This window comes from Rhipicephalus sanguineus, unplaced genomic scaffold (genome assembly GCF_013339695.2).
Source record: "Rhipicephalus sanguineus isolate Rsan-2018 unplaced genomic scaffold, BIME_Rsan_1.4 Seq5635, whole genome shotgun sequence".
NCBI classification, from domain to species: Eukaryota; Metazoa; Arthropoda; class Arachnida; order Ixodida; family Ixodidae; genus Rhipicephalus; species Rhipicephalus sanguineus.
Window position 1 is genome coordinate 3,166 of NW_023615521.1, and position 12,874 is coordinate 16,039.

Genomic DNA, 12,874 nt, shown 5'->3' on the forward strand with positions numbered 1-12,874 from the left:
GCCGGTTGTGGTCCAAAGACCGAGTCAGAGCCGAGAGTCGATAACACAAACGAAACGAAATATATTCTCAGTTAAGGCAATACAAATAACACAAACACGTGCACACTCGGCTGGTACCAGTTACAGCTGCACAATATAACTCAGATGGTGTTTACACAACGGGAGCTAAACAAACAGATCACACGCTACAAATGCAATCGCATGCATTACAACTATTCAATGACCGTTAAAGTCCTGAATATACGATGGCGTATCCAGTCCGCAATACTTGGACGGTAATCAAATGCTTCTCTTCAAGGAAACACTCACGCCAGCTCCAGCGTTGATCGTCGTAGCTCAACCGTCGTCGTGACTTGTCACGGCTCACACGGTGTCGTCATCGGATACTTCCAAATCGACGATCGACTGACCGCACACCATCATAAACACGTCTTCTTTGGCTAACGGAGCCACACGTAACATAACTTCACCATCACCGGGCCACTCCTTCACTGACCTGCCGACTCCCTTCACTGACCGACTGGCTCCCTCACTGACTGCACTACTCGTCGTTTGCACGCTTTTATCCCTTCTTCCCCGGTTTCTAGAAGCGTCGGTAGATTTCTTCGGCGTGCGGTACAGCTGAGGCCAGAGAAAGGGCGAGAGCTTTCTCGTAGGTTCGAATCGCGGCGGCATCGCTCGCGGATGCGTCACCCTTTCCTTCTAGAAAGATCCAGGCTTTGCCGGGCGTTCGATCGTGTTGACTACGTCTGGCTCGAGTGGGTGAGGAGAATGCGGCGCGCCGGCGTCTTTTGATGCTTGTTTTTTCGTCTTTCGCGCTTCTTGGGCGCGCGGACGCGCCGTTCTGTCACGCAGCTGCTTGAAAGCGGCTGCGCGCGCGCTTTATAACACGCTAATTTGTGACAGTTGGGAACGTTAAGATGAGAGATTACATTGGAATACTAGAAAATACTCAGAAATAGTATCTGATTAAAGATGTTCCCCGTTTTGCATTGTATAAAACGTAGCATACATTATTAAAAGAACATGGTGTGAATCATTACCATGTTGAGCTCGATAGACTCTGACATGTCTGTTTTGTTTATTGCAGGTTCTAACTTATCCAGATCGAGAAATAACGAAGAAGCTTACTTCTACTGAGAGGCCACGACAATTTTCTTCAAATATGTGGTACCGATGGAAACGAGCCACGACACCCGTGATGTTCTTTGTAGTTTTAGCGCAGAGCGCTTACATTTGCTCGAAACAACAGATTCTGCTCGAGAGCGATCACCAAGCATACTTAAGGACAACACTCGGACCTCTACTTGAAGGCTACAGAGGGGCTTATACGATCATATCCACAACGGCGGCTCTCGACCTTGCGGGAGCTCGACTCCGAGGCAACGTGCCCCATTGTCTCGGAGACCAACTTCTACGAAGGATAGAAAGAGACAAACGCTGGCTCAGCGACGGTGCTGTTTCCGCCGGAATATTCGATATCGCTTCGTCCTCGGCTGTCGAGAAGGATAATGACACGACGCCGGAAAATGATACGATGGAAGACGCCGTGTTAGGGCCTCAGTATGCGAGCACCCTGAGAATCGCCGTCATTGGCACCATGCTCGTCCTGTCTCTCGTCGGTAACTCGTTCGTCTGCTACCGGCTTCTGACGTCCCGACGCCAGCGACTGCTCAAGACGCAAGTCCTGTTTCTCAACTTGGCCCTTGCCGACCTCTTGGTCACTCTGGTCACAATGAACACGCAGCTGCTCTGGGAGATCGTGGGACGCGTGTGGGTCGCCGGTGACATACCTTGCCGCGTGTTCAAGGTGCTGCAGACGTACGCGCTCGTCTCGTCCACGTACATGCTGGTGGGCATCGCCGTCGATCGCCATTTCGCCATCTGCAGTCCACTGACACCGGCACCCAAGCCTCGGCTGGTGGCCGCAACCTGCTGGCTGCTCTCTTTAGTATCATCCGTGCCAAACCTGTTCGCTTTCCGTCTCGTAGCAGTTCGGGAGAAAAATTACTGCTCCTCGGTCTTTTACGTGTATCGCGACTACCCCGCTGTGCGACAAATCTACATGGCCTTCATCTTCGCTCTCGTGTTTGTCCTCCCGCTCGTGGCGCTGGTCGGGCTTTACGCGAGCGTACTGCTCCGCTTGTGGAAGCTCGCTGCCGTCGCCACGCCGCAGTCATTGCGAGCACGGCGCGTCGTAAACTCCCCAGGCCGCAATCCGGACCGCAGCACGCTGCCGAAAGTGCGCGTCCGAACACTGAAGATGGCGGCAGTTATATCCTTGGCGTTCTTGGTGACCAATCTTCCGTACATGGTGCAGGAGATGCTGTTGGCCTTCTGGCCCCACGTATCGCTCGGACCACACGCGGTCGCGGTGTTCGGCGTCATCTCGGCTTCCAACAGCGCCGTCAACCCGTACATCTACCTCGCGTTCAACGGAGGCTCGGGCTCGACCGTGTGCGGAGCGCGCGTGCGCGGCGTCTGGCGTCGCCTGACGCGCTCCTCGGCTTCGAAGCGAAGCACCGTCTCGTTTAGGACGCAGTGGACAACGCTCAAGGTACCCGATAATAAGGGAGCACTGGCGACAGCAGAGCTGCCTCTTGCCCAGGATCTTGAAAACTGTGAAATGCAGGACAAGGCGGGAGAGAAAGTTTAATCGAAGTTATTGGGAAGGAGCCTGCTCGAGTGAACGTAGGATCGGCTGGCGATGATAAAGACGAAAACAACAGTTGTCATGGTGATATTAAAGGGGGTGTAAGCTAACCGCTTACATAATTAAAAAAACGTTTAAGGCTGGCCGTTAACCAAACTGCATGATCGGCCGACGTGGGATAGCCCGGATAAATATCCGACTTGGCACCCGTTGTGTCTAAGCACAACGGTACAAAAAAATTGGACCATCTCCCCGAATGGAACGCTCATGGTATGCGAAGCAGCAGCGTTGCGCACGGGTGGCGTCACGGGTTGAACGGCGCTAACGCGGGTGCTGCGTTGAGCGCTGGAAGATTCGTTTTAAGCGAAACTCGCTGTAGCGTTTACTGGTGTAAACGTTTGTTTCAAACGCTGACACGGGAGGCAGCCAGCAGCTGCGGCGCTCCGGCGGGTGAGGGAGAGTGTGAAGCACGCGCGCACCTGCGAGGGAAGCGTGCGAGGGGTGCGTGACGTCAACGCCCAGCTGCGGCGTGACCTACTTGGCACCGCTCCAACACCTGCGCCGAGGGAAGCGCATTGCCTCGCGTTTGTGCGGACGGACAGCGTTACACAGGCTAGTCAAAGAGCTGCTACGCATCTAAAAGTTTTACCATCGGCACGGTTACTTGTGCATGACATTCCTCTGGCAATGACAAGGTCACGGGTTTGATGCCAGCCGTGGTTATTATATTCCGGTGATATTCGAACACAACAGTGCTCGTGTAGCGAGATGTGTGTGTCTGTTGAGGAACGCTGATGGTGAAAATTATGCTGTAGCTATTCACTGGACGGCGTCTCTCACAATACCTGTTGTTGTTCCACGGTGTGCTCTAACATCCTCATTGAATCAGAAAAAAAATTATGTGTAAAATAAGTATATAGAGGGTTGACCATACGTTTCGCGTTCTGTTGCAGATTGTTGACTATGCATTATTCTGCTAAGCTTTCTCCAGGTGATGCTCGACCGATAAGAATAAATACTGATTTTTGTGGTGTAGCGTGGTACACTGATTTCTGCGCCTGAATGACTTATTCATATCATGTCGTCATATTTTCACTCTCACACTTATTCCCTAATTGTAAAGTGCTTTGAAAGAGAGCTACGCTATTTAACTGGCATTTAATCCCTACGATGACGGTGAGAGCGTCATGAATAGACGGTGACCTACGCAGGGAGACCAATCTAACTTGAGCCACAGACTGCTCCCAGCAATATAATTCGTTCCAAATGAAATTGTAAGCCGTACGTTTACACTTGCAACGGCAATTAGTTCAGCGATATTAACAACAACCAGAAGAGGTTTCCGGGGTAAATGGCAAACGTAAAATAATTAAAAGTAAAATTATCCATGCTCATTTGTCGGCTAATGTATAGAAACGCGGAATGTCGTAGTTGATATACTCCTGACATTTCTGACAAATCTTTTCAGGAGCTTTAAATGTCAGTAGCTGAACCTTGATTATATCTGCAACGCCAAATGCTGTGCTCACAAGCATTTATTTTTTTTTCATCTGGCTTAAATCATCTATGCGTTCCTTTAACCTCATGGTTCTCGATCAATATGCATTACGCGAATTCGCGACATGTCTAAGATAGTACAAAGGTCATCACTGGCGCCATTTCCCGAAAGCACCACTTCTCGGCGCAATCTCCTGAAAGAGCCAGTCTAGACGTCTGGGTAGACATCTACTGTGGTCCGTCCTTTAGAGGTCACTATCTTACTACCTTTTATTTTCATATTGCCCGGTGCAATACTATAAGCAGAAAAGAAAATCGACATCGCTTAGGAATTGTTACCTTCACTTTCTTCGATTGAGCCTGGCGCCGGCACCCCTGCTTCCGGCTAGAGACATCACATTTGTTATTGATCACAGACAGCTGAGCGGCGTGCTAGCTGGTCATAGCATGACTCTGGTCGATGCAGTAGTGACGTGCCTCCCCTTGTTCAAGCCATGCCATTAGCACGAGAAAAAGAAAATGTACCAGAACCGCTCGTAAATTACCCGTCAACTCGTCAATGGGTGGGCGACGGTTAAATGAGCCGAAATTACAACCGTAACAGGCAAAGCACGCACCGGTCGTTTGCTAAGAGATGGGTAGAAGTACTCGCAGGGTTCAATTTGCTGCGGATGATTAGACGCCGGTGGTTCGCCACGCGCCATTTGTCGGCAGCAGTGGGCCGACGAAGAAACCGTCCGGCAGCCGTTCTTTGCAGGGGCCTGCCCCGCCCTCCCTGGTCATCTAAAGGGGGCGCCAATTCTGTCCCACACCTTTACTCAGCTGGAGCTTTCACGTCATTTTTAAATGCGCAGGGTTATGACTACGCATGTTTTTTGACGATAATGACGGCCAAGGACACCTAATGTTGCACTCAAGGAACTGTTTACTTCCCATCTATAACCCCGGAAAGCCAGGGACAGGTCGTTGTGAGCAACATGTCATCGCTTCATTTTCATTTTTGCATTCATTGCGGTGCTTGTTTTATTCTGACTCGACCAAAAGGGGGTGGGGGTGCTGAGGTGAGTCCTGCGCAAGCCCGTGTGCTCTCCTGCTGAATTTCCCGGCGAATACGTCTTTCCTCAAGGTCACCACTGGCCTCAAGTCAAAATATCAATCTTCCCATCGTTAGTGCCGCAAGTGCCTAGAGCAGGTAAGCAGAGCCGATTTCCTGTAGGCTGCAAATCCGGTGGGGCGGAAGTACCGCTACATCTCTCCAAAAGTTCAGTTTTGGGTAACGTCTTATTTTATGCTTGCCGGGCTGGGGAGGCCTTTAGAGGTTCCTTGGCCTCGGCCCGATGTCCAACGCCACAAACGCGGTGAGCACTCCGAAGCAAAGGAGACGTTTATGGCATAGCCATCTAAAAAACAAAAAAAAAACGAAGCTGGAAGACATGACATGGTAAGTAAAGCAGTTGGCTTCATGACGAACGCAAGTTCCCTTTTGAAACACTGGCTTCAGGGACACTGCTCGTTCCACAACCTCCCGTCACTTTAAGCCATTGTCTTCCCTCTTGTTTGGGTTTCTATTCCGTAAGCTACTTAGCGAAAAACGGCACGACTCTACCAGTTTATAAGCTGCGGAACGGCTCACTGCGATCCAAAAGGTCCCCCTCCCCACCTCCGCATCTCAAGCAAATTGTCTTCCCCGGTGCTTATAGTATAAGCCGCGTAACAATAAGCTTTTTGGAAAATGTCCTCAGAACAGCTTGAAGGCGTGCGGATTATTCGCAACGAAGTGGCTGCTATTAATGTACGTCTTCCGCGAGAGACCGCTTTAAGGGATGTATGGTGAGACATGCTGCATGGAAAGGGCCGCTCAGGTGGAGCACTTGCCGGCCAGGTCCGTCGGGCTAAGCCCGCCTGTGGCAACGTCACTACCCCCACCACCACCACCATGCGTATGACAAGCTAATGGCCCTTACATAACACATCCCCTGGGATTGGGGATCGAGTCTGGTAATGTCATATACTCAACACCAGCTTTGGGTGTGCCCAGGAACACGGCCGATCCGACTAAGCTGTTGAAAAAGGTCGCATTTCAAGTCGCATTTAAAGGGAGGCGAAGCATAAGAGCACTATTCCACCTAGGTTACCGAGAACGTTAGGAGATCCCATGCTGGTGGAATTTATTCAAGTACCCTGAACTACGCGGGGTCCCTGCGAACCGAGTGGGGACTTTGGGAAAGTTAAGTCCCGCAATTCAACTGTATGCAATAACTCGTGTCCGTACAAAAAAGAAAACAAAGCTTGGCAAGCTTATCGAGCTTGAAAAAAAAACAGTTATTTCTGAAAACAAATTGCTTGAATTTATGAACGAGTAAATTGTTCAAGTAGAAACAGCGTGCTTTGTTTTGTTGCTGTTTTTTTTAATGTCTTGAAATTGATAGGAAAACAGTCTAGATTAGAGCCGGATTCACGCTTCAGATATGTTAACCCATTTTCTCATGAATACACACGTACATAAAAAAACAAAACAGCAATCACCCTAAGCCTACAAGATAAAACAACAATAAACAACAAGCAAACAAGATAAAAGTAGTAAACCCAGCTTAACTAAATTTTATCAAGAGTGATCCACACGCAGCCGCGCGTATTACAAGTTATATTGTGTAGTGTTCAATAAGTACACCACTATGCGCGCAATATTCGTGTTCTGAAAAGCGGCCATTCGGAGAATCGATCTCGGGCACTGAATGCCTCTCAAACACTTCCTACAGAAAAACAAAAAGCCACCGTCACTGGTACACAGATTAAAGCAGTAGTGTTTGCACAGTCAAAAGCATTAACACGAATTTCAATGATTACAGGCGAAGCGCTTCGAACGCAACATCCATTTTCTTGCACCAGATACAAAGCTTCGCTGACCACGACAAGCGCCCGCTTAAGTTCTTGTCCTTTACTAGGCGAATAAAATTATATCGTCCAGACATTGCGGTAAGAAAACAGCGCAAAAGAGGAAGACACAAACAACAGCGCTGACTCCCGACAATGGTTTTATTCGTCAGCACCGCGTAATATATAGTTGCGCAGCCCAAAATTAAGGAAAGAAGGAACAATGATAAACAAAGACAATATGAACAAACCATCAGCATCATCACTGTATCAAACCATTGTTGTAATCATCATCACATCAAACCATTGTTGTAAGTCAGCGCTGTTGTTTGTGTCTTCCTTTCCTTTCTGCTCCGTCTTTTGCGTTGTTTTCGTTCCGCTGTCTCGTACCAACACGCCCAAGCATTCACTTTAGCTCCAGAAACTGCTTCAACAGCCTAAAGTTGAATTGCGTATCTGCTATCAGTTCCGGGCCGAAATAGGAAGCGGAGGCTCCTTTAAGGGTATTGACAGTAAGTGGAATACCTCGCGCCTAAGAGAAATAGGAAAAGACTTGACACTACGCGCGATCAATATGCTTCAGCCGGTAATAAGACGGAGCTGCGCTCTGGTGGCAAAGCGTGCAAACAAAATGACCTAGCGTTGCATAGCCCCCGAGATCGCCAACAAGGTAGCCTCTACGGGGCAGCAGTTGCTGATCTTGGCAGCAATGACCGTTGAGAGCGGGTTTGCTCATGCTCAGCAAGATGGCCCCGCAGTTTCATTGATGGTCAGGTTGCACCCGCGTCGATACGTGCGAGCCATGGCGTAGTCAGGGGGTTGTGGGGGGGTTCAAACTACCCCCCACCCCCCAAGAAAAAAATAACTGTTACATTCTGTATACGCTCACATGCACACATATAAGCACGCGTACGTGGGCTATAAATGAACACGGAGCTTATGCTTTATACGTGCGTGTCGCGGGATGCATTAGTCGTCACGCATACATCCGCCGGCATGCGATCTTCGAAACGCCAGGTGCAATAAAGTTCGGCCGTAATTACATTATTATTGTTCTTTCTTTCGTGAGGGGGGAGGAGGCGGTCACGTGAAGAGAAACACTGGTTCTAAATGTGTTGCTGTGAAGGAAACGTGCTCCTCGCAAGCTTATAGCTCCCAACATCCGCTTATGGCTCTTGCGGGATAGCGTGCCAACAAATCACCCCTGCCGGCTTAGAAACACCTGCTTGCGCTTAGTTTCCTCAGCCATATTGAGGCGTTGCTGTTTACACAGTGGGGTCCTCGAAAAAATCCCGCGATTATTAAGACGAAAGCCTTATATGTAGCATGCGAACGCGGCCGTGAACGAAAACCTCGGCGACGGCGGGAAACGGCCCACAAATATCACGTTACCGCGTGAGCTGCGCGCTCACTTCATTGCAAAAGCGTGCTGCGCATTTACTTGGTGTTTGCGAAAGCGTGAAACCGAGACTATGAAGAACGTGATCCCTTGGCACAACAAATGGTATGGAAACATAGGCGTGCACGCAAGGGTGGAGGGGGGCCCCCTATTCTGCTCGATGCCTTTGCTTAGTTTGACATTTCACGCCGTTTATGATGGGCATGCAGGGTTATGGCTACGCATCTTTTTTGAGGATAATGGAGACCAAGGACCCATGATGTTGCATGCAAAAATCTCTTTACTTTCCACCTTCATCCGGAAAAGCCGGCGACAAATGGCAGGCCTTTGTGTGAAGCACACATGTGCGCACACCTATGCATGGAAACCTTCCGCGGAGCGGCGCCGGCTGCTTGAAGAATATAAAGTAAAATCACGAATCCTTCCCCTGTCGAAAAAAAATGGGGAAAAGCGAAGCTTGTCGTGGGTGCGTCTGACGTACCAGTTTTTCTAGTACTTTCCTACCACTTTTCCTACTACTCGTCGCTGGCCTTGCGCCTCGGTTTCGCTTCGGCTTCGCGAGCCCTACATATATAGTGTCCGCAAGTCGACGGCGAGACATTTCCCTGGCGAGTCCCCAGCGCCATTGCTGCAATCATTTCCGCGGCGGGGGTTGGAGGAGTAGAGGATTCGACCCCCCCCCCCCCTCTTAAAAATTATTTTGCATGTGCATATAGTATGCACACACGCACACAAACGCACGCACGCACGAACATGCATCAAGGGTGTGGAATTCATCCACCCCCACTCCAGCCGAAAAAAGTTTCTAGCTACGTCCCTGGCTCCAATAATTGTTTTTCTTCAGATTCGGTGTTTTCCGCTCTAGTGAGCGCGTAGAGGGAGCGCACACGCGTTACACACGCTCAGTAAAGGCTTACATCAACTTCTACGGGGTACGGCTGCACCGGAGAGCTAGACCGGCTACACTGCGCATGCCTCGTGCTATCCTGGCGTGAGGCGTGCCTAACCACGCAGACGGGCGTAGCGACGGGCGCGACAAACGCCACGACTACATTGTTTCACTCTCTAACCCAAGTTTAGAACAAGCATACATAATTTTGACCCAAGTTATCACCTTTCCGTGAAGTCAGTACAGAGACTGCGTGTTTGGCTATGTCACAGCTGATGGCGAGAGAGCAGTGGAGGCAAGCATGTGATGAGGACAGGCCGGACGCTGTCGTGGTCGTTCGCTTCATCTCGATCCGCAGGACCCGGTCAAAGATGGATGCCCCCTCCTAACAAGCGACGGAAATTCTGGTCTTATGTGGTGATGGCCACGGTGCGTGCCTTGAAACTTGAGCCAAGACTCAGCGTAGGCGTGTTCGTTTGTATACCGCTCCCTGCAGCACATCGCGCTCCTTACGGTTCGGATTGGCGCCGGTTGCCACGCCTGGACGTGTCCCGGAAGAAAAAGTGAACTCCGACTGCTTCAATGGGCATCCGGCAAACTGCGGCGGCGACGTTACCTGTGAGTAAAGAACAAAATTCACTGCGTTTTGGGGTGGCAGCCGCTTTTGGGCTGGCAGCCGAGGACTGCAGGAACTGGCCAAACGAATGGGTACAGAAGGGGTGCGATACAGGCAATTGCGCTCCGCCTGTGGATGTTACGTGATTGATAACGGTTGTCAGCACTTCCGCGTTCTCAATTAAAATGCTCACGTAGGACCCACGCCTATATACAACGATTGGGGTTGAGATTAAGTGCGATTTTTGTTTTCGCATGTCAGAGTGGTCTCCTGAAGTATTTCTTAAAATAAGAAGTTTGCTTTTCGAAGACACCAACTATGGCCTCTTCGTGACATCCTGCTATAGTTGAGTGGATGGCAATGTCATTTTTCTACATTGAAACTTCTGGTGCTTCGCGGATCTTCGTGCAGCCCGTTTGAACAAAACATAAATATACTCTGCATTAAGTGTAACCTTCTGTACAAGCTTCTTGGCTTCACTGAAACGACCTTTACATAAGCTGCTGCTTCTGCTTTACACAAGCAGAAAGCTGCTTCGAGGCTCTGCAGGTAGACGCAGCCATGACATCGTCTGTTCTTTCTTACTTTCATGACGCCCTTTAGCGAGTCGCTCGCTGAACGGATGCATTGTTCGGAAGCCTATGGTATTAGCGCTTCGGCTCGCGGCATCGCACGCAAATCCTTTCGGCTTCACTTTTTCCTTACTACCGTCTCGTAATAAACCCTCTATATGCCACATTGTACCCGGCCGGTATTCTTCCAATTAGCTCACGTAGAAAGAGAAAGAGAGAGAAGAGTGTGAGAGGTTAACCAGATGAGAATTTCCGGTTAACTGCCATAAGACTACAGAGCTACAGAGCACCCATGAGAAACGAAGTCGCACTAGTTTGGCATAGTTAGCGCGGTAGCAATAAATAATCACGGTGGCAACATTTAAGCCGACACTGCTCCGGCTGCCTCGCTTGGGCTGCTAGACAGTGACAAAGAAATGTGTGTGCGGGAGGGACAGCGCGAAATTGCCCCGCTAAGCTGAGATAGTAATTTGTTGTTTGTTATCTGCTGTCGACGTTTGTCTGTTCAGGTGGATCATCACGGTCTGCTAATTACTACATCAGCGTTCCCCTTGCGCGCCTGCACTACACTCTCGTTCAACATCCAACGCGCCATAATGTGCCTTTAGGTGCATAGTGCGGCGAGCCAACTAATATGTTCTCGCTGACGTCACTGTCGTCGTAGTGGCCCGAGCTCCAAGTTGCTCTTGTTTCTGTTCCAAGTATATCCGGTCAAGCACTTCCGGTTTTTCGAATATTCATAAAATGTTTTCTAAAGAAATAGCGATCCATGGTTCTGTTCTAAAAGACCGGGCGTGCAAGTACGGACTGTAATGAAGAAGATCAGCGCCGTTCCGAAAGGCAGAGGGTACCACTCTCAGGCAGAGAGAAGACGACGTTCGGCTTGGTGCATCGGGACACTCACGTTTGCTCGGCTGTTGCTACTTGGCCTGCCGTGACGGCTCCTACTATTTATTAAAGAAGTGCTGCGCCGAAACGCCCTATTTTAACTGGTGGAGGTGCGGGGTATTCTACCGTCCTGGAACTTCGGAGCAGAACATTGCCTCCAGTTGACTTCATGGCCACGGACGACGACCAACAGCCTGACCCCTCGGCAACGACCCCTCCAACTGTTGTTTGCTCCGGCCCCCTTCGGCAACGCGACCCTCCTTTCTTCAGTGGTACTGACGACAAGGACGCGGAAGACTGGCTTGATGAGTACGACTTGGTAAGCAAGCACAACAAATGGGACGATGCGCACAAGCTTACCAACGTCATATTCTACCTAACTGACGTCGCCAGGCTGTGGTTCCGTAACCACAGCCCTGACCTTACTACCTGGTCGGCCTTCAGAACGGCCTTCGTTGAACTTTTCGGCCGCCCGGAACTTCGCAAATTGCGTGCTGAACAGCGTCTGCGAGGTCGAGCTCAGCGAAGCGGTGAAAGTTACACCAGCTATATTGAAGATGTGGTCGCCCTTTGCAGGCGCATCAACCAATCAATGGCGGAGGCGGAGAAGATCAAGCATATCTTGAAAGGTGTCTCTGACGATGCCTTTCAGATGCTCATCGCTAAGAACCCGCAAACGGTAGCGGAAGTCATACAACTGTGCCAAAGCTATGACGAACTCTGGAAGCAACGTGACACCACCCGTCGCGCCAGTGCGTCAGGTGAAACCATTGCCGCTTTGACGTCTACTGGCCTTGCTCAGGACCACGCTGCTTTATTCCAAGAGATCAAGCAGTTCGTACGCGAAGAGGTCGCGCGCCAGCTGTCCCTTTTGCCATGTATTCCTGATCGGGCCCCATCTACGCTACCAACGTCAATACAACGTGTCGTTCGGGAGCAAGTCGCCGAGGTGATACCCGCAGCCCGTGCACCACCTGTGACTGCTCCGCTTACATACGCTGAAGCATTGGTCACACCTCGACGTTTGCCCGCTGCGAACCCCTACGTGCCCCCGAACCCGTTTGTCTCATCGCCTCAGCCTGTGCACCAGACTACTCGTCCGCTCTCCCGACCGGCACCACATTTTCCAAACCCATGGCGCACTCCAGACAACCGCCCCATATGCTACGCGTGTGGGTTCCCGGGCCACGTCGCGCGGTTTTGCCGGCGACGTGAGCTTATGCAACGTGACGACATGCGGCCACATGATTATGATTTCGCGCCGAGATCTCAGACTGCTTCATCAGGCCCACACGTCACTACTGACTTTTCTTCGACTCGACGGAACCACCACGCACGCCGGTCGCCTTCACCACGACGTCGTTCTCTTTCCCCCATGCTACGACGTCCCCGGCCTGTCCCAGAGGAAAACTAGGAGCCGCAGTTCCGTAGGCAAGAACTGCGCAGCTTTCGAACTTTTCAAGGCCTTGTTTTTCACCGAGTAATG

At 50.6% G+C, this 12,874-nt stretch overlaps 1 protein-coding gene across 1 annotated transcript; it reads left to right on the top strand.

Annotated features, from left to right (window-relative positions):
* Positions 1–1,246: 1,246 nt before the first annotated feature.
* Positions 1,247–2,886, top strand: LOC119377755 (gonadotropin-releasing hormone receptor). Its single transcript, XM_037647095.2, has one exon. It carries the CDS (start codon positions 1,538–1,540, stop codon positions 2,654–2,656), a length of 1,119 nt encoding a protein of 372 aa, XP_037503023.1. The 5' UTR covers positions 1,247–1,537; the 3' UTR covers positions 2,657–2,886.
* The last annotated feature ends 9,988 nt before the right edge of the window (positions 2,887–12,874 follow it).

What these genes read in the sequence shown, in the direction of transcription:
- LOC119377755 (XM_037647095.2), top strand. Translation starts at nt 1,538, where the DNA reads ATGGAAGACGCCGTGTTAGGGCCTCAGTATGCGAGCACCCTGAGAATC.